At 46.2% G+C, this 26,060-nt stretch overlaps 1 protein-coding gene across 4 annotated transcripts in view; it reads left to right on the forward strand.

Moving 5' to 3' along the window:
• The window catches only part of MDN1 (midasin AAA ATPase 1), a 160,786-nt gene that overhangs the window by 107,773 nt on the left and 26,953 nt on the right, over positions 1-26,060 (forward strand). For all 4 annotated transcript variants that reach the window (XR_014267738.1, XR_014267739.1, XR_014267740.1 and 1 more), the window contains exons 61-84: positions 354-741; positions 1,498-1,607; positions 2,543-3,248; positions 4,938-5,099; positions 5,547-5,820; positions 6,557-6,792; positions 7,389-7,484; positions 8,117-8,211; positions 8,472-8,593; positions 9,199-9,345; positions 10,194-10,303; positions 10,919-10,992; positions 11,478-11,676; positions 13,521-13,680; positions 15,543-15,689; positions 16,214-16,340; positions 17,527-17,632; positions 18,166-18,281; positions 19,149-19,634; positions 19,913-20,139; positions 20,737-20,889; positions 21,066-21,235; positions 21,986-22,147; positions 25,027-25,164. Coding sequence is in view for 1 of the 4 variants with exons in the window: in XM_082475781.1 (XP_082331907.1) it covers positions 354-741; positions 1,498-1,607; positions 2,543-3,248; positions 4,938-5,099; positions 5,547-5,820; positions 6,557-6,792; positions 7,389-7,484; positions 8,117-8,211; positions 8,472-8,593; positions 9,199-9,345; positions 10,194-10,303; positions 10,919-10,992; positions 11,478-11,676; positions 13,521-13,680; positions 15,543-15,689; positions 16,214-16,340; positions 17,527-17,632; positions 18,166-18,281; positions 19,149-19,634; positions 19,913-20,139; positions 20,737-20,889; positions 21,066-21,235; positions 21,986-22,147; positions 25,027-25,164 (4,711 nt within the window). In the remaining 3 variants the exon portion in view is untranslated. The remainder of the gene's footprint in view (positions 1-353; positions 742-1,497; positions 1,608-2,542; positions 3,249-4,937; positions 5,100-5,546; positions 5,821-6,556; positions 6,793-7,388; positions 7,485-8,116; positions 8,212-8,471; positions 8,594-9,198; positions 9,346-10,193; positions 10,304-10,918; positions 10,993-11,477; positions 11,677-13,520; positions 13,681-15,542; positions 15,690-16,213; positions 16,341-17,526; positions 17,633-18,165; positions 18,282-19,148; positions 19,635-19,912; positions 20,140-20,736; positions 20,890-21,065; positions 21,236-21,985; positions 22,148-25,026; positions 25,165-26,060) is intronic.

Below are 26,060 nucleotides of genomic sequence, written 5' to 3' on the forward strand. Positions count from 1 at the left end.
ACGGTACAGCTCCCGTCTTTCCTCCAGAGCAGGTAGTGGGGACCTCGGTCAGAGCTTTCTTCGGTCGTGGCTAGTGCCGGTGGGTGGAGGAAGGGTGTTTTCTGGCTGGATGAGCAGGTTTTCAGTCCATGACAGAGACTGCTGTGAGCTGGCCAGCCACTCTGTCAGCTGTAAGTATATTGTGATCAAGAAGGTGGTACTTAGAAAACCGTATCAGATTAAGTGAGAATTGAAATTCACCTCTAGGTGTAGGCAGTGCAGTCTGTCTTGTCATTTTCTGGAAGAACAGTAGCATGAGAAAGGAATGGGGGTCGCTGTGGTGCAGACCCTTAAGTGCTTCCCTGTCCCCACAGACGCACGGATTCCCAGCTCCAGCGGCTGGTGCTGTGCCGGCACTTGGCTGGCCTGGCAGAGCTGCTCCCCGAGCCCCGGCGGCAGGAGTACGTGCAGCACTGTGAGCAGCTGCTGCCTGGGGACAGCCAGGCATGCCAGCACGTGGGCCAGACTCTCGGGGACATGGCCGGGCAGGGAACGCTGCCCAAGGAGCTGCTGTGCCTTTTGCTCACCTCCCTGCGCCACTTGTTTGGGGAGGGGGAGGGTAAGCGGCACCTGCCTGAGCCAGCCCGCCGTGGGAGCCTGTGGGTGAGCCTGGGCCTGCTCCAGATCCAGACCTGGCTTCCCCAGGCAGGCTTCGACCCCGCCGTGAAGAGGGAGTACAAGCTCAAGTACGCCAAGGAAGAGGTATGGAGGGAGGGTTTGGAGCGTGGGCTGCATCCCTGACTGGCTGGCTTTGCTTTAGTATATTACTCCTTTCTCTCCCTTTGGATGCTCAGAGCACAGAGGGATGATTTTACATAAGCTGCCCTGTGACATCCCAGGAGTGTGTTCTAAAGACTGTGTTTTCCTCTTTGCGGGTTCCTCTGAGTGGGTTCAGGCACTGGGAGGGGCCATTCTGATGTATCCGCTGATAGGCTGCCCTGGGCAGAGGGCACAACAGGAGACCACTAGTGGTATCCCTCCCTATCCAGATCCCTCTGCCTAAAGTAAGTGGTGGATATTTGGATTTGGGTAACTTCTTTAGGGTATATAGCATTCCTTAGGTTTTGAACTTTTGGCGTTTGTTATCCAAAACTCAGGAAGTAGGTAGATTCGGATAATGTGGTGTATCTCTTGCTATTTGAACTTCCAGCCAAACTCAGGAACTGAATACATTAAGATAGTGATACACTAGTTCTATATTTTGAAGAAAGAAAATTATGTTAGTTGGGGTGATGATCAGACTGCTGTAGCAGAGACTTAGAAGTTCATTGGCATAAATGAGATAGTTTCTTTTCACCTGACAGCTCTGAGGTGAGTGGTCCAGGTTAGTGGAACAGAAACCCCTGCCCTTGGTTCATTCAGGTTCCTTCCATCCAGGGAGCGACCCTTCCCCAGGGCTTTGTCTCTGGAGCCTGGTCCTAGCTGGGCACAGCAGACCAGTCTCTCCCCTTCCGTTAGTTACAACAGCTGCAGTGTGAGTGGAAGACCCGAAGCCTCTCATCCCAGCTGCAGACCGGAAGAGACCTGGAGGATGAAGTCGTCCTCGGTCACTCTCATCCTCACGTCAGGTAACACCGTAGTGATTATTCCAGTTGGGGGTTATTGGCTTGAATTTTTTTTTTTTTTAAATATTTATTTATTTTTGACTGTGTTGGGTCTTCTGTGCGAGTTGGGTTTCTGTGCAAGGGCTTTCTCTAGTTGCGGCGAGTGGGGGCCACTCTTCATCACGGTGCACGGGCCTCTCACTGTCGCGACCTCTCTTGTTGCGGAGCACAAGCTCCAGACGCGCAGGCTCAGTAGCTGTGGCTCACGGGCCTAGTTGCTCCGCAGCATGTGGGATCTTCCCAGACCAGGGCTCGAACCCATGTCCCCCGCATTGGCAGGCAGATTCTCAACCACTGCGCCACCAGGGAAGCCCCTTGAATATTCTTTTTAAAAAGACATTTTGTAGTATAATTACAGTGTTAAGCTGAGGTTATGATCTACATCTCTGAACTACATTAGCAGGTAGATCCCAAAGCCATGATTATAATCAGGAAAAATACATACTCTGTAAAAGGAGGGGGAGGACTCGCATGGGGCCAGGAGGGTTGAAAGCAGAGCTTATTCTCAATGTGGAAGGAGTGGCGTGCAATGACGTGCACTGTGGAGATCTGTTACCTTAGGAAATACTGTTTAGTGGTGGGTTCTGAGTTCCAGTCCTGTCCCTGACCTTTGGCTTTAAACCTTGGGTAGACCACTCAATACCTTAAACCTCAGTGCTGTATTTGTAAAAGGAGGATAATAGTGCCCACTTCAACGAGATGTGCCTCCGAAATGCTTGACGACACATGTTGCACGTGGTAAATGCCTGCATATATATTATCCATTTTCATTATAATTGCCCATATATCATTTTATGCCTCAGTAGCTGAAATGTCTTCCTTCTGTTTTCCTGAGGCTCAGTCTGGATTTGCTGCTTTGCTTCTGACAGAATTTGCATACTGTGTTAATTTGCCTTTAGGTTGCTTCGCCAGAGAATTGATCAGCTGGAGAACTTAATCTGCAGCCTGTCCAAGAAGCAGGCCTTCAGGCCCCCGCTGCCTGCGTACGAGTCCCTGGTACAGGAGGTCCACCACTATGTCACCAGCATTGCCAAGGCCTCTGCCGTTCAGGACCTGCTCACTCGGCTCCTGCAGGCCCTCCACACGGACGGACCTCGGGCTGCCCAGATGGCCCAGAACCTTCTGAAGGAGGAGGCCTCTTGGCAGCAGTCACACCACCAGTTCCGGAGGCGGCTGGCAGAGGAGTTCGCCCTTTACCCAGACGCAGCGGCCCCGCTGCAGGCGTCCGTCCTGCAGCTGCAGCACGGCATGCGGCTGGTGGCGTGCGAGGTCCACGCCTCACTCCATGGTGGCGTGGCCTGCGCGCACAGGCTGGGTGCCCTGGCCACATCCCTGTTGGCTTTCCCATCAGTGGGCCCCACCTTCCCCACTTACTATGCTCATGCGGATGCTTTGTGCTCGGTGAAGTCGGAGGAGATCCTGCGAGGCCTTGGGAAGCTGCTCCTTAAGCGCCTGGGAGGAAAGGAGCTGGAGGGCAAGAGCCAAAGGCCCTGCCCCACCCAGGAACAGCTGCTGCTGAACGCCCTCCTGTACCTGCGCTCCCACGTGCTGTGCAAGGGAGAGCTGGACCAGCGGGCCCTGCAGCTCTTCAGGCATGTGTGTCAGGTAAGCCCTCCTCCTGACGGGAGCTGGGGGCACGAGCAGGGCGCCTGCAGGACACTAGCCGTGCCCGGTGTAGGTGAGACAGTGTGGGTAGGCACTGGGGATCTAGGGTCTGTTACTGGCTTTTTCCCGTTTACCTGTCAGGTTTAGGGGCCTTTGTCAAGTTTTAAGAGATTAGAAAAAATATTAGTGTTGTTAGCCCTTTATGCCTGATATACACTGCAAATATTCTCTCCTTTTTTGTTGGTTGTTTGACTTTATGGTGGGTTTTGCCATGTAATTGAATGAACTTTTATTAATATTAAGAAAATAGGGGCCCAGGTTCAATCCCTAGTTGGGGAACTAAGATCCTGCAAGCCAAGCAGCGCAGCCAAGAAAATAAAATAAAATAAATTCTGTTTTTTCCCTTATCAACAAAAGCAATTTGTTTTCATTGTAGACAATGAGAAGAATAAGTATAAGCGAAATTATTAGATTCTGCCACTCAAAACTATATAACTGTTAACACATTGGTGTGTTCTATTCTAGGCTTGCTCATTTGTGCATGTATCTGTAAGTGTGTGTCTGTGACACTAAATTTTTTACAGCTGTTTTTTTCCCAGTGGTTTACAATTTTTTTGGGTGGTGGGGAGTAGACCCTTTTAAAAAATACAAGTATTAGCAGAGTGATCCAGTATTTAACAGATAAAAGGGCTGCTCTGGTCGAGGACAATGCTATACCCTCCGTGGTCCCCGAGATAATGTCCTCAAATGGCTCGAGCCCTACAAACCGCTAAGAAAGTCCATTCTGTTTTATAACTTGCCTTGAAAAACGTAACAGCTAGAATTTAGTGCTTATTTCCCTCATTATTATGGTATTCTCCACCTGTATCATATTTAGTGACCGCCGGGTTTTCTGTTGTATGGGTAAGTCATTTAACAGTTCCTGTCACTGAATATTTACATTTATATGTAAAGTTTTTTTTTCTGTTTTGGGGAAAAAAATTTAAGAAACCCAAACCAGTGCCATCCTAAAAGTCTTAAAGCTAGATCTTTGGGTAAAACTTCTAGAAAAACAGAATTGCTGAGACAAAGGTTAACTGCTTGCTTGGGCTTTTAATACAAATTGTCATCCTGGGGTTGCTTATCTCCTCAGTTCTTCTCAATACTGGGTGGTTTCTTTATAGTTTTTGCCAATTGTAGGGCTTTAGAGGTAGTAGGGAATTTAAGAAATGTCTGGTGTCGTATAGCCCAGTTTTGCCTGATTGGTTCCCCTCCACCACCCAGTCCCCAGCCCATTTTCCCTTTTCCGAACCCCCAGGCTATCTCCCTGAGGTGCTGGCCAAGTGCAGTCTGCATCACACACCCACGTTGCTGACCCTCACCCTGCCCTTAATGCAGAGCACCATTCACACCTGACGGGAAGTCCCCAGTCGTGCCACTACAGCAAGTTTTCACACCTGCGAAATTGTAACAGTACAGCAAGGGGGGTTTTAGGAAAGTCAGGTTGCTGCAGATACACAGTTTGAAAACAAATCCCATTTGCTCTCTGTTACATGGAATTTAGTGTCTTGGATGTCGGCATTTATTTGTTCTTGAACCATGGTATTTTGTTTTCATGAGGAAGAGATAGCAAGTCTTGCCTCTGTTCATTGTAAATGCCTCAGCAAAGGCAAATAAGCTTCCTTCAGAATGTGTGATTTTTTTTTTTAGGAAATCATCAATGAGTGGGATGAACAGGAACGCAGAGCCCAAGAGAAGGCTGAGCAGGAAAGCAGCCTGTACAGATACCGGGGCAGGAACTCTAGGACAGCCCTGAGCGAGGAGGAGGAGGAAGAGTGGGAGTTCAGGAAACAGTTCCCACTGCATGGAGAGGTTGGAATGAATTCCCTTGATACCACACACCTGCCCTTTGAATTCTTTGTTTTTTCTTCCAATTTTATTGAGATATGATTGACATACAGCACTGTGTGAGTTTAAGGTGTACAGCATAGTGATGTGACTTACATACATCATGAAATGATGACCACGGTAAGCTTAGGGAACATCCGTCATCTCATATAGATACAAAATAAAAGGAAAAAAATTTTTTTCCTTGTGATGAGAACTCTTAGGATTTACTCTATAACTGACCTACAGCACTATGTTAGTTCCTGTTACATCCCTTTGAATGGTTTTGTAATTTTTAAAATATTTCTCAATGCACGTAATTCCCTATTTCATTTTCTTGATCATTCACACTCCATCCTTCCCCCTTCCTTTTAGTCTTATTAGAACTGGATTTTGACTTTAAAAGTTCAATTGCTCTAATATTATTTACAGGACTTCGCAGATATTTTGGTAGAATCAACACTAGAGGCAAATAAGGGACCTTCCGACGGGCAAGAAGAGGAGGCCGCCACAGACCCCGCCCTCCTGTCACAGAGCTCGATGCAGGCTGTGATGCTGATACACCAGCAGCTGTGCCTCGGCTTTGCTCAGTCCCTCTGGTACCAGCAGACGCCGCCGCCACATGGGGCAGAGCACTACCTCAGCCTGTTTCTGTCCTGCTACCAGACTGGGGCATCGCTTGTGACAAACTTCTACCCCCTGATGGGTATGGTAGTTTACTTTTGTTAAGCTCTTGGGAAATCAAAACGAATAGATGTGATTGCTACTTCTGGAACAATTGAAACTATTACGTCCCTGTTTCTGCTAAATTCCTTATTGATGGAGTTTCCTTAGCTTAAAGGACTTAAGCTAATTCCAAAAAATTGATTTAAAATTCTGCAATAAAGATGGGTTTTCACCCTTTGAATACGTGGGGGTAAAGGGATTAAGAGTAAGGATATAGAATTAGTTTAAATGGTCTTGTTTCTCCGCATTATTTCCAATTCCCCTTTCGCAGCTTCAGTGCTTTTCTAATGAAATCATGTATTCCTGGGAGCAACCTGGCAACTCAGAAATTAATCTCACAGGATATGGTTTGATGCAGTTTCCTACGTGACCTCATGAGTTATTCCTTGCAAGTAGGAAGGAGGCTTTAAATTTCATTTCTGCCTACCAAGAAGAGCTACAAAAACTGGGAATTGGAATCCATCAAACCAAACTCTGTACCCTCTTGATTACATGTAGGCAGTATCTGAGTTCCTCTGTATATACCGAAACTTGGGGCAGATTTTGGTGACCACTGTAGTATTGGGGTCACAGTCTTTTAGACCTTTGCTGCCTTGGGGGTGAATGGCATTGCAATATCTACTTCATTTAGTCGCTGTCATTCATTATTTCTGAGCATGTTGCTGACCTCATTGTAACTTGATACCAACTTTACAGTGATCTTGTTAACTTCACAGGAGTTGAGCTGAATGACCAGCTCTTGGGCAGCCAACTTTTGGCCTACACCCTGTCCCGTAACACTCTCTTTGGGGAGGGGACCTTGGACCTGATGGTGAAGCCTGACGGTCCCTATGACTTTTACCATCACCCCAACGTCCCGGAAGCTCGGCACTGCCAGCCTGTGCTTCAAGGCTTCTCAGAGGCCGTCCGCCAGCTGCTGCAGGATTGGCCGGAACATCCGGCGCTTGAGCAGGTAGGGCGGTGGTGGGGAGGCAGCCTCTCACTGTACTGGGGGCAGTGACTTGCACACTGGATACGCAAACAGAGGTTTACAGAACTGCGGTTCAGTGAAGTGCTATTCCCTGTAGGATGAATATACCAGGTTGTAATGCTGTTGTGTAAATGGTGTTTGAGATTCCACTTATTTTATCTGCTGCTCAGGGTTTGCCGTCCATATATTGAAGTGCTGCTATGTTGCTCTCTTTATTCAGACACATCCTTATACTAACAAGGGCCTGGCTTTTTCAAGATTGGCAGTTTTAACTCAGACCTTGCTCTGTGATCTTCAGCTAATTCTGTAATAACTTATAACAGAGAGTAATAAGAGTAATTACTTTATCAAACTCAATCTTATTTCCAGAGTAATGCAGCAGATAAAGTGTTTATCTTGGGCAGTATCTGCAGCCCTGGAAGTTTCACCCGCAGCTTTCCTAAGTGCTCACGAAGCAGGGCCTTTGCATGAAACTTCCAGTCAGGCCCCTCTTCAGTACCCTGTGACTTTGGGTGATTGACAGTCCCACGAGGATGCCCAAATCTTCTTCCCCCCCTTCCCTCCCCTCCCCCCCACAGCTGCTGGTTGTAATGGACAGGATTCGTAGCTTCCCACTTTCCAGCCCCATCTCGAAGTTCCTGAATGGCTTGGAGATCCTTCTGGCAAAGGCACAGGTAAGAGGATTCTCTCCAGTCTTCATTTTAGTTATAGTCAACTGAAGAGAATCTCTTATCGTTAGAGGGACAGGATGTGATAGTTTGGGTTGGAAAAGGATGAGCCTCCTTGGTTTTTCTGACATAGGGTCAGATTATTGCAAGTGAAGCCACTGCCTCCATGGGACACATAGGGGGCCTGCCTCACCTGTTCTCAAGGGTGGGACTCGGCGTCCACCAGTCCTAAGGGCTCAGTCTGCCAGGACTTCTGGGTTGGCCTTCAGACCGGCAGCGTGCCTCCACTCTTCAGCCCTTCAGTCCTCTCACAGCCTCTGAAGTGGCTGGTGCTTCCCTGATTTTCAGATTAGGGCTCTGGACTTTGGAGGGGTCACGTGACTAACAATAGGGATTCAGACTCAGGTCTCCAAACCCTGTGCTATTTGCTCTGCTGGAGGTCTGTCAAGTGACCAGAAAGAACTCAAAGCTGGATAAGCTGGATGTAAACTCATTCTGGTTAGTTATTGGTAAATCAGTATAAAGTTGTTGAAGGTCCCAGGGGTCTTTGCTCAAGAAAAGTCCAGGGTGTTCCTGAGTGAGGAGGTGGTCAGGGGACTGAATAATGGCCATAGTAAATTTTATCTGTGTTTCTTCAGGATTGGGAGGAGAATGCAAGTCGAGCCCTGTCTCTGCGGAAACATCTTGATGTGGTCACTCAGATGGTCATCCATTGGCGTAAACTGGAACTGAAGTAAGTGATACATTTGTCACTTCCCCTCCTGAACTTAGGTTGTAGGGATATAGTCTTTGGGTAGTTTGCTTCTTCAGAGTTTATGTAGTATGTCAGCTGGAGACCAGACAACAGCATGCGTTCGGAGGCAGCAGACTGGGAGCTTCTCCATCTCCATTTGGGAGGAAAGAATAGTGAATATTTAGCTTCTGCTTCTGTGGTTTCAGATGTTTGAATAGGTTTCCTTAAATGCCTCCTTGGCCTCTCCTTCCACGTTTCAGCTGCTGGTCCATGAGTTTGGATAATACCATGAAACGCCATACTGAGAAATCCACCAAGCATTGGTTCTCCATCTATCAGATGCTGGAGAAGCACATGCAAGAACAAACAGAAGAGCAGGAAGGTAACACCCGTCCGTAAATTCCCTGCTTATTTAGAGGGTCCAAGCTAAGCTTGAAGTGCTGCAGAGTGTGGGATTTACCTGCTCCCATGCGTCCTCGCCCCACTACTTTCACATAGGATGTATCGTTTGACTGCGAGGTATTCCTGAGAGGTCAGCCAAGAAAGCTGTGTAGTTTTATTCTTACTAAGAATAATAATGGAAGTCAGAGAGGTTTAAGTGACTTGTCCAGAGTCCAGAGAGCTAGTCATAAGATAAAGTTTCCTTCTTCTCTGTATCCATGAGACAAGTCAAAGAGAAAGTTTCTGTCTTGGTAGGTAGTAGTTAAAATGCTTGAGTTAAAAGGATTTCATCTCATACTTAGAACAAGTGCCTCATAATTCAGTTTCCTAATTTGCTGTGAGTGCATTTCACACATACCCTGAGTGGGGCTGTAGTTTTTAAATCAGCTTGGAATTTAGCTGTGGTCCTTGCTTCAAAGCTTCACCTTAACTGGTTTCTCTACTTGACGGCCATCCCACGGGAATCCCATAGTAGACTGTGTGCGCTTTGTGACAGCAAGTGATGGTTGCAGGCACATATATGTTTTCTTCTTTGAATCTCTAAAGATGACAGACAGATGACCCTGATGTTGCTGGTCAGCACGTTACAAGCATTTATTGAAGGATCTTCACTGGGAGAGTTCCACGTACGACTTCAGATGTTACTGGTTTTCCATTGTCATGTCTTGCTGATGCCACAAGTTGAAGGAAAAGGTAAGGATATACATATGTATGTATAATATTTTTTCTTTAATTTTACCCTTTGAATTCTCCACATGAGACAGGTGTCTTGTTGCATACCAGGTTTTAAACAAGACAGTTTCAGTTGTCTTTTCCTATAATGTGATTCAGGTTAGATATAGAGAAAAACATTAAAGTTGAGTGCAGACTGGTTATAAGGGAAGCCCTGGCTAGCAAACCGTGGCAGAGGTAAATCACCAGATGCAGAGCTCGGGAGCTGGCATGTTGAGGCAGCACATTTTTCTGTCTAGACAGTGCATATGTCCTGCTAAGCTTCTGCTTGATCCAGGCCATTATTAGGTTCTTTGATCTCGGGAGAGCGCTGCCACATGTCAAGTAACTGCACATAAAACTTCTACTGTCGATTCCTATCGCTGACCACAGCAGTTTAGACAAAAGTGTCGCTGTAAAATGAATATAGATTTACGTGAATGAGCAGTCAAGGTGAGCCTCTTAATATGCCACCTTTTAAAACAGGCTTAGTTTCTGCTGACTTTACAATAAGATTCCAAGAAAGGGTTGGAAATTGTGAGTTTGGCGGAACGTCTGAGTACACCATCTTTAAGAACAAAAGTGCAACCAAAAAAATCCAGTACAAACTGAAATGAAAATATAGGGTAGGATTGACAGCTTGCATCTCTGGGAACTGGTCACCCCGGCTTCCCGATGAGCTGTCATACAGTCTGTATGTGCTGCATTGCACTGTGATCTCGTGGCCTAAAGAGTAAGGAGGAAGGGTCATCACAGAGATGTGAACCTCAGGGGGAGCCAGCAGCACATGCAGCGAGTGTGGTGTTTTGTTTCCTTTTTATTTCTTCCAGATTCACTTTGCAGTGTTCTATGGAATTTGTACCATTATTACAAGCAGTTCTTTGACCGGGTCCAGGCCAAAATTGTGGAACTTCGTTCCCCCCTAGAAAAAGAGCTTAAAGTAAGATGAACGGCTGTCATAATCACTCTTGGGAGGACAAAATCAGCAAATTCTTCCTCGGTTCTGTTCTTTAATCCATTTGACCGTGAGGCAGGGGGATCTGGGGAATGGAGGAGAGCATTGCAACTACCAACTAGGATGGTGGGTTTTGCATTTTGCGGCATTGGCTCCATTGCTGGCCTGGCTGCGTGTGTGAGGGTTCCGGGGCGTGGCGCCTTTTCAGAGGCTCCTAAGAGGGATGTTAGTGCCTGCTCCCCTGGTCTCGCCCAGGCTGATCTTCCACCTCAGACGCGCACCATCTGGTGTTGGTCTCTGGGCTGTCGAGGTGCTGGGGGTGTAAGGAGGATCCTCTCTTTTTGACACTTTCAGTGGTCGTGGAATCAACCCTGGTTTAAGCTAGAGTACATAGTGACCTACTGATTGTAGCAGCACTTTTTTCCATTGCTTTGAGACAAACACGTGGTTCCTTTATTAGACTTGTTTTACTTGTTCACTGACACACAGTCCTGTGTTTGAGATGGAGTGGGCTCTGGTCTTCGGCAGACAGATGATCTAGAAAGAACAGAATGACACCAGCATTATAAAGCCGTTTCTTGAGCTTCATTTATCTTACAGGAATTTGTTAAGATATCCAAGTGGAATGATGTCAGCTTCTGGTCTATTAAACAGTCTGTGGAAAAGACACACAGGTAATTGATCTTTTAAAGCTGGGGGTGACCAAACCTCAGAATTTTTGAATGGTAGACAACATGACTGCATTGTTACAGAGGCCTGACTTGTGCTGCCTTGAACTTAACTAAAAAACACTAGACTGTTTTGCTGGCTTCCCAACACCACGCCCTTCCACCCAAAGCAGAGTCTTCCTGCAGGAGGAACGCATGTGTCTGGAGGCAGAGCAGGCTGTGTGCCATGGAAGGTCGAGTCCTCTGCCACCTGCTCACCTTGAGCAAAGTGATCCCACCGTTCCTGGCTTTTTTTTCCTCCTAGAAAAGAGAGACGAGAATACCTGCCGTACTTTTTCCTTTAAAAAAAGATTATGAGTTTCTAAGGAGCTCATTATGTACCAGAGGTACAAGTTATTAAGTGATCTATGTATGTGTTATATGTCATTTACATATTTCCTCACTTTCCATCCTATTTTTTTCTGCCCATCTCTGTCATTACCTGGGGCCAGAACCCTCTTTAAATTCATGAAGAAATTTGAAGCTGTCCTGAGTGAACCCTGCCGGTCATCCCTGATGGAGAGTGACAAGGAGGAAGAGCTGGACTTTTTGCCAAGGCCAACAGACGCAGCCGCAAGTGAGGAGTCGCCCATTCAGAGTCTGAATCGGGCACTGAGAGAGACCCTGTTAGCCCGGCCAGCAGCTGCGCAGGTATTAGCTCGTGGGATAGTGTTTGCTTATTCCTGAGCTAGTTGTGTGGGGTCTTTGCTTTCTGTGGGAGGAGTGTCCTTAGAACTAGGTGAGGGAATGCCTTTGAAATCTTCCTCTTTGGACTAGTGGTATAGCATTTGTTTGCATGACCTGCTGCAGAGTAAGGCAGAAAGCATTAATCCTGGTGCTGGAAGTTTCATGTTAGCCTGTGGAAACGACTGTTGTGCTTACCTGTGAACAGTTCATCTACCTGTGAGGGAAGATTTAAAGCATCAGTTTAGGAATAGGATATTGAAGCTGCCTTTGGGCTCCTGCGTGATGAAGCTGCTGCACAGGGAGTGGCTGTGTGCAGTGATCTGCTGGTTTGAACTGGTTGCTGGTAACCATGGTGTAGAAACATATGTACTCCCATCATGGCCAGTTTCAAGCGCCAAGAGTTAAGAGCTGGCTTGCAAAATTCCTGAAAATTTAAACAGTTATCGAGACCTTGGGTGAGCAGGCCTGTTACAGGAGGATGTCCCTGCTTCATAATCACTGGGTGTAGGGAGCACTCTTCCCCCCACCGCCCCGCCCAGTAACTTTATTTATTTATATATTTTTGGCTGCATTGGGTCTTTGTTGCTGTGCGCAGGCTTTCTCTAGTTGCGGTGAGCGGGGGCTACTCTTCGCTGCAGTGCACGGGCTTCTCATTATGGTAGCTTCTCTTGTTGTGGCTCATGGGCTCTAGAGCGTAGGCTCAGTAGTTATGGCTCATGGGCTCAGTAGTTGTGGCTCTCAGGCTCTAGAGTGCAGGCTCAGTAGTTGTGGCGCACGGGCTTAGTTGCTCCATGGCGTGTGGGATCTTCCCGGACCAGGGCCCGAACCCGTGTCCCCTTCATTGGCAGGCGGATTTTAACCACTGCGCCACCAGGGGAGTCCGGGAGCACTCTTAAGGGAGTACTGACTTTTGTCTTCCTACTGTGCTTTCCACCCTGGGTCTATAGAGTTAGCAATGGGGTTCCTCAAGCGATTTTTAATATTTTAATAGTTCAGAAAGCATAATAGAAATGGAGCATACAGCCATGATATGGCCGCACACATATGATATGGCTGCCAAATTTTCTTTTGATTGTATTCATCAGTTCACCGCTTGTCATGCTGATCCAATTTTTAAACTTACTATTGATGACAGCACAGGAATTTCAGGTCTTTTTTTTTGGCCGTGCTGCATGGCATGTGGGATCTTAATTCCCCTACCAGGAATGGAACCCATGCCCCCTGCAGTGGAAGCATGGAGTCTTAACCACTGGACTGCCAAGGAAGTCCCAGAATTTCAGGGATTCTCAAGGGAAAAAAACTAGTGAAAATAGGCCCCCGATGGTTGCCTAGTATCTGGATCCTGGTATTTGAACTGTTAATCAGGAATTGGAGGCAGGGGAGAGATGGTGGTAGAAGTCGGCTTTGGCGGATCAGGTTAGCCTAGCCTGTGTGTCTGAGAAGCACAGTGCCGTGCAGCACCTTAAAGGCAGCAGTTATGCTGTCGGATCTCCACCTTCATGGAGCAGAAGCGCAGGCCCCTGGTGACGAGCACAGAAGGCGCCGCGGGAGGTGGGGACCAGGGCTTCTGCTGCGGGGACCTCCCACAGCAGCAACACACAATGCTGAATACCCGCGGCACGTGCCTGTTTTAATTTTGGCGATGATACCTTTGTTCTCGTGAGACTTCAGAGACGTGGAGAGGAGAGTTTCCTGTTGCTGAGCCAGGTGTGTGTGGAGCAGCGTAGCATTTAAACTTAGCGCCCGTGCAGGTTCGTGCTAGGACTGTTGTTCTTGGCAGTGAGAATAACCTGTGCTCTGTCTCACAGGCCGTGGTTCCAGAGCAGTGCCAGGGTGCCCTGCCCACCTCGGAGGGGGCGCTTCTGCGTCGCTTGCCAAAGCTCGTGAAACGCATGAGGAAGATGTGCCTGGTGCTCATGAAGGGAAGCCCCCTACCCTGCCTCGTGGAGGGCCTCGACCAGTTCACCGGTGGGTGCGCACCCAGGACAAGGGGGCTTTGCTCTCCGCTATCCTCAGTGGCCTGGGAGGGTTGGAATGAGATACCTGTGTCCTTCTGTGACATCTTAAATAGCGTTGAGCAGGTAATTAAGCAGGTGAGTTAAAAACCATCCGAGCCCAGACACAGGAGCCAGCTGAGACGCCACAGGTGGTCACCTTGTCCTCCTCCCATGCACACCGGTGCAGTGTTAGGCCGTTCTCTACAGCAGCCCTGTCCATGTCAGCTCTTGCTGGCTGGGGACACGAGTAAAGGGTTTCCTAGAGTCTTGAGGCTGTCCCCACCTCTCAAAATGTTGTCTCTCTTGGGTTAAAGGAAGAGGGAGGTTTGTCCACAGTCCACTTCTTTTTTCCTTCACTTCAGAGAGGTGTAGCAGTCTCGTTTCCCTGTTCGTGCTGTACAGCAGTGGCTGGGAAAGGGAATCCCGACCTTAAAAGATCATTTGGGCCCTTGGCAGCCTTTCAGCACTTCCCCCACCTCAACCCACCCCCCAGCCGCAGTGAGCGTGCGGTCAGGGTGAAGCTGGTCCTTCTTCAGTGAGGCTGCAGTCTGATCTCAGGGAGATATTTTTTTTTAAAAAACTTGTTAGAATAATAGCCTATTATCCATTGCTCAGGATGCCCTGCCTGCATTGTTCAGGGGTCAGCTGTACCACATCTTTGGTGGCTTAAACAATAGGAATTTATTTTCTCACAATTCTGGTGCTAAATGTCCAAGATTAAAGTGTCAGCAGGGTTGGTTTTTTCTGAGGCTCTCTCCTTGGCTTGTAGATGCCTTTTCTGTGTCCTCATCTCCTCTTCTGTTAAGGGTGCCAGTCAGATTGGATTAGGACTCACCCATAAAGCCTCATTTTATCTTTTATTTTTTTTTTAACTTTTAAAAAAAATATATTTATCTTTATTTGGTTGCACCAGGTCTTAGTTGCGGCTCGCCGGCTCCTTAGTTGCAGCATGCGGACTTCTTAGTTGCGGCATGCATGTGGGATCTAGTTCCCTGACCAGGGATTGAACCCATGCCCCCTGCATTGGGAGCGTGGAGTCTTAGCCCCTGGACCGCCAGGGAAGTCCCGGCCTCATTTTTATCTTAATTGGCTCTTTAAAGGCCCCATGTCTAAATACAGTCACATTCTGAGGTATTGGGGGTTAGGACTTCAATGTGAGCTTGGGAGGCCACGCAGTCAGATTATAACACTGCCTGTGGCAGGTTGGCAGCACCCTGGTGTTCTAGGTGCCGGTGGGTGCTCAGGAAGTCAGTGCGATGCTGGAGAACGAATTTGGGCTTCGGAGTTGGTTCAGCCAGGGTTCAAATCCTGGCTTCAAGTCTGCTCTTTACCTGAATGGCCTTTAGAAGATGACTAGACTTCTCTGAGCCTCTTTGAGCGGCTACAATTAAGTTCTTCTGGAGCTTTGCAGATTAAAAGAACGTTTTCCAAGTACCAGGTACGGCGTAGGAGCTCAATACATGTTGTATGTATTGGAAATTTACCTCAAGTTTTTAAAATTCTTAGTGTAAATCACTGCACATAATCCATGTTCAATAAGTGCTTTTTGCTTGATTGGTTATGAAACCCCTGAATTTTAAAAAAAATAGAATACCTACTTTATTTGGGTTGTTTGTTGTTAAGAGATAAGAAGCACCATGTGTTTTGATTTTTCCGTTATCATGCATCTTGATCAGTTTAATCATTGAGAATTTACCAAATGCTAGGGACTATGTTAGCTATAAAGATGAATGACAGCTGGTCTTCGTTTTTGACAGGTCCTTGGTCTTGGGTAATTTGAGCACATTAAGAATTCCTGGGGATTTCCATGTTTCCCCCTTGTCTTCCCTGCAGGTGAAGTAATTTCCTCTGTGATTGAGCTGCAGAGGTTAAAGGTGGAGCCCTCCGCAGAGAAGGAGAAGCAGCGCTCAGAAGCCAAGCACATTCTCATGCAGAAGCAGCGAGCTTTAGCAGACCTCTTTAAGCACCTTGCAAAAACTGGTAAGATCCTCGATGGAAACCCAGTGAAGTGTACTCACCTGATTTTAGGAAGACAGATAACATGGGTGACTTGGGGGAAGTTTGTAGAGACAGTTGAGATGGTGGGAAACATAAGGTGGAAGGCAAGGTTTGAAATGTGTGAGTCCCAGTCAACACACACGAAAATCCTATGATGAACCATTTGTGACTCAGGTAGTTTCACAGTTTTGTAATGAGGTTTCTCAGAAACCATGTTTTTTATTTTCATCACCATATGTTGTACAGCACCCGCCCTTCCAACGTGCATAGGGAGCAACACTTTTCAAACTAACTTGTGTATGAATCACCTGGGGAATCTTGCTAAAGTGCACAAGGTTTCTGTTTCAGTAGGTGTGGGGCAGGACCTGAGAGTAAGCTTTCTAGCAAGCTCCTGGGCGATGCTGTTCCTAGGACCTGACTTTGAGTAGCAGTGGCATTGAGGGGTTCCTGGCACATCTGTTCTCTCCTGAGTTTCTTTATTTAACCACCTGCTATTTATTTCCTAGGTTTGTCATATCGCAAAGGTCTTTCCTGGGCCCGTTCAAAAAACCCTCAAGAGATGCTTCATCTTCACCCGTTGGATCTCCAGAGCACATTGTCTATAGTCAGTAGCACTCAGGAGGCTGATTCTAGGTTTGTGTTTTTAATTATAAATGGAGCAAGTCAGCTAAGCCTCCGTGGCCTCATTTGCCAAAGTGGCGAGAGGAGTACTTCTGTCCTAGTGTTGCCATAAAATTAGCATTTAGCAAAGTGCCTGGCTCAGGACTGGCAGGTGGCGAGCACCCAGTGTTAATTTTCTTTTCTTTTTTTTTAACCTTCTTTTCTTTCATTAGAAAAAGGTAAGGGATGAATTCGAAATATTGGGTGGTTTGGGCTCTGTTGGGGATCTGGTGGGGTAAGGAAGACAAGGGGCCACTTTGAGTGTTTAAAGCAAGTGTCAGTGGTTAGTTAGTAATTGTTGATTTTCTTCTTTCCATTCCTCTTTCCTCCTTGTATTCATGTCTCCCATCATTTTTTTTGGTCCTTTGATTTTTCCTGAGGTCTACTCAATTGATTTGAATGTACAGGTGAAAATCTGTGAGAGAAGGGCCATGTTTGTAGCTATTCCGTATACATAAACCTAAGTTCCCATATGTTCTTGAATTTGAGAGCCTATAGACTTTGGAGGCAGATGGAGCTCCCTCTGTGTTAGTAACTGGTTGGAAATGAGCTGAGTACAGCATACATGTGTGTTTTCTTTGCTCAGTGGCCCTCTCAAGTGCTTTAAATTTGAGTTCAACACAACACTGTAAAAAGTAGAAATTTTACATAAACATTCTGGATTTTCAGTTTTTCGGGAAAATTTGGCCAAGTGTGCTTGCCTTCCCGTGTAGTCGAAAGTTGACTAGAGTGCCCTCCTGATAGGACACATGCTCTCAGGTTCACTGTGGTCAGTAGCGGTCCCTGTTGCTTCTCAGCTGTCATCGCCAGGGATCATTTTGTGCTTGGCTGTCCTTAACCATGTATGTTATCTGCGTGGCCCCTGTAGGCATCAGAATTTATGATCCCTAGCCTCCACTGCCAAGATAGTCATAACATTTTTGTTAAGGAAGCCACACTGTCATAGTTTATTTTCCCACTCTACTTCCGGGGCTAAGTATGTAACACGTCCTTTGTATAAAGGACTGATGCGTGCCTGACTGGGTGGGTCCTCACAGAAATAAATCTGTTCGGACTCTTGGCTTCTGGTTGCAGCTAAATGGACCAGTCTCTGACTCCTCGGGATCTAGGGTGGAGATAGTGGTTTTCATTAAGAAAATCATGTTGATTTCTTTCCCAGGCTGCTTACAGAAATCTCGTCTTCGTGGGAGGGGTGCCAGAAGTATTTTTATCGCTCTCTTGCACGGCACGCCAGGCTTAGTGCAGTCCTGGCAGCTCCCGCCAAGGTAGGATGATAGAGCCTTGGGATTGCAGGGGCTCGGGGACTCCAGTTCTGTTCATCCAGGGCAGCGTCCTCAGACCTGGTCCAGTGATCACAGCCCATTACTGGAAGTGACTGAACTTTTTGCAGTCATTAAACTTATAGTATAAATCAACGTAATTTTGTGCTCAGTCAGAGAGCATTTTATAATAAGTTCTGTTATTCAACATTTGCTAGCAGGACCAAATCCTTAAGAAAAATTACGGAGGAAAAACTTCAAATGGAGAATGCCACCCTCAGATCTTTTCCCCCTGTGAACTGAGAAAAGATCACTGATACCCAATTTTGATGTTAAACTAGTTCCTGTTCATGGAACTTCAGTGGAAGCGTAATTTGAGATGCACTGCTCCCAGAGGTGGACACGTCACCTCTAGAGGGCAGCGCACCCAGGCCCCCCCACCCCCCGCACCGCCCCCGCCCAGCAGGGCTACCCTCCAGGAGCGTGGGACCCAGCACTTCCCAGCGGCCCCTCAGCATGCTCTCTCCTCCCCCTGCCAGGAGATGGGCGTGGGCCACATGGAGCGGTGTAAAGGGTTCTCGGCGCATCTGATGAAGGTGCTCATCCGACAGCGGCGCTCCCTGACCACGCTGACCGAGCAGTGGGTCCTCCTCAGGTATCGCTGACCGGCCGCGTTTGCAGTGCGAATCGAGAGTATTGTGTGCAGCTCAGAGTTGCTGCACATGCTGCTCCCAACTATGCAGTGAGGTCTGAGGTCCGAAGGGGCAGGTGGGGTCTGCCTTGGCTTGGCCCCTCGCTTTGGGTGGTAATGCCTCTGCCCCCTGGTTTTGGCAGCACCTGGGGGGGATGGTTCGAGGCCGAGTCAGACGGTAAAAATGTTCACGGCGGAACCACACCTGGGTCTGGAATGAGGGCGTCCGTGGTTGGCAGTCCGTGTGGGCCGAGGGCAGGGTTGCTCTCCTGGCATCGGGTGGCCCAGACTCTGGGCACACAGATCAGGTGTGAGCCGGCTTTTTGGATCCCAGAGTTGCAATCTGCTGAGCCGTGCACTGGTGCTCCTCAGTGGAAATGGGCACTTAACAGATGAGGACGGGAAGCCTGTCATCATCTGCTGAGTGGATCCTTGGCTGACAGGTAGTATTTCTAGACTGTAATGACTTCAGCTCTTTTCTTCTCCGCTCATAGGAGTTTCATCTAGCAAAGTCTACTGCATTTACTAGATTTTTTTTTAGAAAATAGTGGTTGAAATTACTGTGGTGCTGTGACTGTTGGATGTGAGAGGGCTGTAAGGGGCAGGCGATAGGCAGTGAGCACCGATGCTTCTGCTACACTGAAGGATGTGTTTAAGTACTTTGGAAGGCGTTTGAACAGACTTTTTACTTATCTGGGGAATCCTCTCTTCTTGATTATGTGGAAAAGCCCAAGCTTCGTTCAGAAATCAGTGAATTTACCGTTACAGACAGTGCGGTGACACAGTTTAAGGTGCCGTGTGTCATCCCCACGGGTTTGTTTCTCTGCACAGGAACCTCCTCAGTTGTGTGCAGGAGATTGACAGCAGGCTCAGGGGGCCACCCGTCTACCCCGTGGCCTTCCCCCCTCAGGACGGGGTGCAGCAGTGGACAGAGAGGCTGCAGCACCTGGCCATGCAGAGCCAGATCCTGCTTGAGCAGCTCTCCTGGCTCCTCCAGTGCTGCCCCAGTGCAGGGCCAGCTGCAGGCCAAGGTGATGCCCAGGCACAGGGTCAGCCTTCTGCCCCCTCCCTGGAAGGACCAGAGCTCACCAAGGGGCAGCTTTCTGGAGCAGTGCTGGACCTGACCCCGTCAGATCTGAGCTACCCATCCCCAGTTCCTGGAAGGCAGCTGCCCTCTGGTTGCCGGATGCGGAAACAGGACCAGCTTTGGCAACAGTCAACTGTGAGATTAACAGAGATGCTGAAAGCCATTAAAACAGTGAAAGCTGATGTTGACAAAATTAGGCAGCAATCTTGTGAGACACTCTTTCATTCTTGGTGAGTGTGCCTACGTCTTTGCTCTGCCTCTGTGTGTGCGGCGCTTGGTCAGGGTTTAGTAATGGGATGAAATGATGGAAGGGGGTGTCATGCTTCAGTCCTCGGTTTTCCAGTGGACCCTCATAGCGCTTTGTGGCATACGTCTAGCTGTAAATCTTTAGATGCAATGAGTTTTAGTGGTTGGAGGGAGGGAGGGAGGGAGGGAGGGTGCGTGTGTGTGTGTGTGTGTGTTGTGTTAGCACCTTCCTTTCAACATTATGGCATTTCTGTTGTTGCAGGAAAGATTTTGAAGTTTGCTCTTCTGGGCTGAGTTGCCTGTCCCAGGTGTCAGCTCATTTGCAAGGCCTAGAGTCCTTGTTCATTCTTCCAGGGGTAGAGGGTGAGCAAATAGACCCACAAATGGCATTAGTCGAGAGCCTGGAATATGTAAGAAGAGAGATCAATAAAGCCACAGATGACTTCACTACTTGGAAGACACATCTGCTTACCCCAGGCAGCCAAGGAGGTGAGGACTATTGTTCAGTAAGGGAGTAAAAGCCCAGTGTAGGAACGACATCTTATAGATTTAAGTCCAGATTGTCCTAAAGACACATTGTGTTTTGTTCTAGACGTATCTGTCCAGGGTTCCAAGGCAGGGAGGTATGGTTGGAACACATAGCTCTTAACTTTTGTTGCCTCTTTTGTTTGAGAACCTTGCCTCTGGATTGCCATCATGTTGTGTACTTTATAGCACATGAGTAAGTAGACAGCACAGGCTCACTGGCTGTTTCAGAAAGTTCTTCCTTAGACTGGAAAGCTGCTGGCTAATGTTCGGACTAAGTTGGTGTTCATATATTCCGTCTTAGCTATTTTCATATTTTTGGCATTCTTTTAGCAAAATTGTTTTAATACAAGACAATAACCTTATAGGTTTACCTAGGCCGGGAATGTGTCTCTTTCTTCTTTGTACCCAGCACAGCTTGACAGTGGCTCAACCATAGCAGGTGTTTACAAGGTGGCTGTTTGTTAAAATGACAAATGAGGATTGTTAATGATTTCCAGAGGCACTGAAACAAATGACTGAGTTTTTAAAAATTTGTTCTGCACCATGTTACTTTACTAGGAAACCAAATGCTGGATGAAGGGTTTGTGGAGGATTTTTCAGAGCAAATGGAAACTGCCATCCGGGCCATCCTTTGTGCCATCCAGAACTTAGCAGAAAGAAATAGTAAAAAAACAGAGGAGAACACTCACCAAACAAGACCACAAGAAGATGGTATGTCTGAGATCAGGAAAATATTAGTTTCTTATTTGATTTAATTTTTATTTTGATGATCTATTTTTGTGGCTCAATATTTAAGGCCAGATGTTGGAAATGATTATTGGATGAATGGAGATGAAAAGAGTTTGTTTTCTGTTATTTACCATGTCATTCTTTTCCATTAATGAAAGAGGCAGCAGGCTTTGAGAGACTGCAGTCAGGACATCTAACAAAACTCTTAGAGGATGACTTCTGGGCCGATGTGAGCACTTTGCATGTGCAGAAAATAATTTCCGCTGTCTCTGAGCTCTTGGAGAGGCTGAAATCGTCTGGCGAGGATGGCACAGCAGCGAAGCACACGGTAACCAGTGGTTCCTTACAGGCTTCTTGCTGTCCAGGTGGGCTGAGCAGAGGCAGAGGGGGTTTCACCTCGCTCCATGTGGTGGTCCCAAAGCAGGCCTCCTCGGCAAAATCACTAGGTATCTCTTGATGTCTTTATTCATGTAAACCTCACTGACAAACTTTGCAAAGCTTAGGGCTTGCTGGCTAAGGATTACAGTTGTAAGACGCATAGGTGCAAACATGCTGCCAATCCAGAATATCCATTATCTTGGGGTTCTTTCACATCCTGGTCACAGATTCCTGGGTGTTTGGTGTTAATGGTGGACGTTACCGCCATAACTAAGGCTTAATGGCCGAACTATGCAAACACCTGTCCCTTCACAATAAGCCAGAAGAGGATGACGTTATCATCTCCCTAAGTCCAGAGAAGCAACTTATTTTTGAGGACTTGTGTGTTATTCTGTAGTATCGCCTCCAGTGCCAACTTTGAGTCCCAAGAGAATTTGTATGTAAACATATTTTTTAAACACCAGACAACCTTGTTAACTAACTGAGACTTAAGTGACTAAGAATTTAAAGTGTAGTGTTGTGAGGGTTTGTGTAAACAAGGAAGAGATCTCAGTGAGCAGGTGTTATGTACGTGTGTGTAAATAAAATGTACCATTAGTGACCTTTACTACATTCACAAGGTGGTACAACCACCGTCACTGCCTAGTCACCCCAGAGGAGACCTGGTGTGAGCAGCCCTTCTGATCTGTTTTGCCCCCAGTTCTTCGCCCAGTCCTGCCGCTTGTTGGTGCGCCTGGTGCCCATGCTCTCCAGGTACTCTGACCTCGTCCTCTTCTTCCTGACCGTGTCTTTGGCAACTCACCGCAGCACTGCAAAGCTGCTCTCTGTGCTTGCCCAGATCTTTACGGAGCTTGCCCAGAAGGTAAGGACTGTTTACGTGGAGCACCATGGGGAAGCAGGTACCCATGTATTCCATACCCATTAGTGTTTGGTTTGATGGGATTTTATTTTGGGCCTTCACAAATAGCAGGAGGTGATTTGCTCTCTCTGTGGATTTTATATATATATATATATATATATATATATATATATATATATATATATATATATATATATATATATACATTTTTTTTTTTTTTTTTATGTTTTTGTAGGTGGAAAGCATTCTCTCAAAGGTACTAAGACAATTACAAAATACAATTTTTTTTCCCTTGGCTGCACAGCTTGTGGGATCTTAGTTCCCTGACCAGGGGTTGAACCCAGGCCCTCGGCAGTGAAGCGCAGAGTCCTAACCACTGGACCACCAGGGAATTCCCACTCTCCCTGTGGATTTTTTACCGCGTTGTCTGGCCTCCTTTTACTAAGCCTTTTTCCCCTAAAGGTTTGGAACCTGCAGGTCCCTCACTGGGGAGCTCCCTAGACTCCAGAGTCTGTCTAAAAGCTGCTGCTTTCTGTTCACTCCCTTCTTTCCTGGTCTCCAATTTCAAATCTTCTTCTGATAACTCTGAGCTAGACTTGTAGGACGTGAATCCTTAAGGCTGTTAAATTTTCGGTCGTTTATACTGACGCATGCTGAAATGGTAACGGGGCTCTTAATGTTAGGAGGGGCGTCTTTAATAGGGAAGTCATTCATTCATTCAGCCCTGTACCCAGTGCTGTGAAAATCACTGAAGTTATAGAGATTGTAGACCCTACCCTTGGAATTCAGGAGCAGCAGTCAGAACTAACAGGCCCAGCCTGGCGTGGTAAGTCCAGTCACAAGGGTATCCGGTTCTGGGACTCAGAGTGAGTGAGTGACTTAGCCTCAGTTTCCTCATTTTACAAATGAGATTTGCATTTTTGTGAGAATCACCTTAACTGAGTATATAGTTTTTTGTTTTTGTTTTTGTCCCTAGTATTTTAAGATCTTTTCTGAATCTAAGTATAGTATAGGTGAGATGCACTTGAGGAAGATAGGAACTCACAAACTGAAGGTGAGGTCTAGGCTTCTTGTAAACAGTCAAGAGTTTTTAGTTCTGAGTATCTGGAATACTGGAAATGGTTAAAAAAAAAAATGGGAGCAAGCCCGTGCCTTGTATCTAGAGGATAAATACGTACATTTGTTGAGTAATGGATAAATGAACGCCTCTCAGATTTGCCCCCTCTATCTGATGGGCACTGAGCCAGTCTTACATCCCATCACTTCTTGGAGGAAACACTGCCTGTAGAAGACAGTGGCAGGACAGTGTATGTTGAGGGTGCCCTGAGATTTGGGTTAGCTATGTTTGTCCACTTGCACCATTTCTCTTGTCTGACAAGTTCTAGAATGACTGTGGGCTGTCAGACCTGTGTGTGTTTGGGGGTAGCAGTGTAGGGTAGAAGTGGTTTTGATGAAAGCAAAGTGTTGGGAGCTCAGTGGCTGTCCCAGCTGCAGCCACTGCAGTAACGTGACCTGCATACGGACATCCTGAATCTCCTTCCTTTATGGTTGATTCTGCCTGCATCTAAACATATTTCTTTAAAATAGTGTATCTCACTGTCTTAACCAAAATGTATTCTTCAATCGACTTTCTAAGAATACATGTCCTGAAGGTGAGTTTGCCTTTCCATTCATTTAAATGTCCGAATTGTGTTCCTCTCCTCTCTGAGGAGTGCTGAGGGAACTTGAAAGTAGGTTAGACACAGTGCTAAGATAATAGATTTAGGGGAATTCCCTGGTGGTCCAGGACTCCGAGCTTCCACTGCAGTGGGGACACAGGTTCAGTCCCTGGTCGGGGAACTAAGATCCCACATGGTACATGGCGAGGCCAAAAAAAAAAAAAAAAAAAGATAATAGATCTTGGTTGTGATTAAAGATTAAAGCACTTAATCCATAGGAAGCTAATTCTGTGTAACTAAGTCACAATCAGTGTTTGCTGGTCTTGGAACTTGGTCTTGTTAGTTGACAGCTTATTTGTAGTACATTCTCATCCTTAGATTGGCAAATATCTTGATAGCTTGTACTTTCTCTGACAAAATTTCTGATTGAGAGCCATGATTTTCTTCTTTTTCTGTTCACTTTTGTCCCACACACTAGTAGTTGATATTTGGTTTTGGGCTATTTTCTGACATGAAATACAGTTTTATTAACTCTTCACAAATCTTGCTGTGTCTGACCTTGTTCTTAACTCTAGACCCCATGCCATGCTGGGTGCCAGGGTGCCAGGTGCCTTGGCAGCAAACAGCCCAGGCCAGATACAGCACGTTCCCTGAGAGTGACAGATTTACTTCAAGAGCTGAAGGGGAAGGCATGTTTGTTTGTATTGTAGTTAACATAACTTTATGTGAGGAGCATCACACAAAATTTTCTTCAATGAAAGGAAATCTCTCACTTGTAGCATCTGCTTTCAAGTTGCTGTTTCTCCGGGGTTACATGTCTTCTCTCTTCCCTTTCAGGCTTACTAATTTGAGAAGTAAAGAAGGACAAAACCCCTTTGGGATTTAGACACTGAGAGTTTCTGTGCCGCACCCTGCCCCATAACTTGCTCCTTAAATACCGTCCTAATGTATACCTCATTCAAATTTTTGTCTTGGCAAATGACAAGTTACTACATGCCAGAGGCCTCCACAAAGTCTCAAAACCTTGTATATTAAATCTGATGTCAAGCTTTGAAACTGCATAATAACTGTTGTCACCAACAAAAGTCTACTGTACTTCAGATTTAAAATACTGAGCTAGAAAAGAATTAATCATTTATTTACAGTATTTTCTCCTGCAGCAGGACTGGAAATCCCTTCTTTGTTGCCTTTTTTTACCTAACTTTCACTCTTTTTATTTTTGAGGGATTTTGCTTGCCCAAAGAATTTATGGAAGATTCAGCGGGAGAGGGAGCGACTGAGTTCCATGACTACGAGGGAGGTGGGATTGGAGAAGGCGAGGGCGTGAAGGATGTGAGTGACCAGATAGAAAATGAAGAACAGGTACGTTTTCACAGGCATGAAATATGTATATAGTTTACAGAAGCTCACTCCTTTTTCACTATTTAAATTACACATATAAATGGTTTTTCTACTAGGTTAATGGTTTTCAAACTGTGATCTAGGCATCTAAGAATACTGGAGCTTAGGGAGTGGATGTAAGTCAAAAGCTTAAAGACCACAGAAGGGAACTTTTGCAGCATAGTCATTCGTTGTAGCTATAATTTGGGAGGGAAATGATTTAAAAAGTTTTTATTTTAAATGGGAAAACTTTTGCTGATGACTTTTAAGAGAGCATTTTTGGTAGTGGTTCATTTAGGGATAAAAAGCTTGGCTATTTTAAGTGATAATTGCATTAAACAACAATGCCAGTGTTTTGCTGTTAATAGGTTTTATTGTTATATGTCTTTAAGACATGGTGAAATTTTTAAAATCTATATCCTTTTTTATTTGGAATCAAGAATGCTTTTGAAATATTTAGATGCTTTGGACTAAGATTGTTGTGTTGCTTTTTTAAATTCCAATCTCATTTGGGAGTGTTTTTTTAAACACACTACTTTTATTTGGATTAATCAACCGTGACTTGAAGAAAGAAGAGGTAGTGGAATTACTTTTTATCACTTACATTCTAAATTTAGAGCACTGTATAAATTTCCATTTAAGGTATGGTTATATTTATTAAAAATAAAGGAACAAACCAATCCAAGCTTCCTCTCTTCCTTTGAAGGGAAAATTGGAAAGAAATTAAAAAAAACAAAAGAGTAATGCTAGCATTTATGTGGCGTAGCTCTCATGTACATTATGTGTGTGGATATATATACACAGATAACATACACATTATTGTTATTTTGGCCTTTTTCCGTATTTCTCAAATTTAACTTAATTAGCACACAGTACTT

This window comes from Balaenoptera physalus (genome assembly GCF_965194825.1).
Source record: "Balaenoptera physalus genome assembly, chromosome: 9".
Classification (NCBI taxonomy): Eukaryota; Metazoa; Chordata; class Mammalia; order Artiodactyla; family Balaenopteridae; genus Balaenoptera; species Balaenoptera physalus.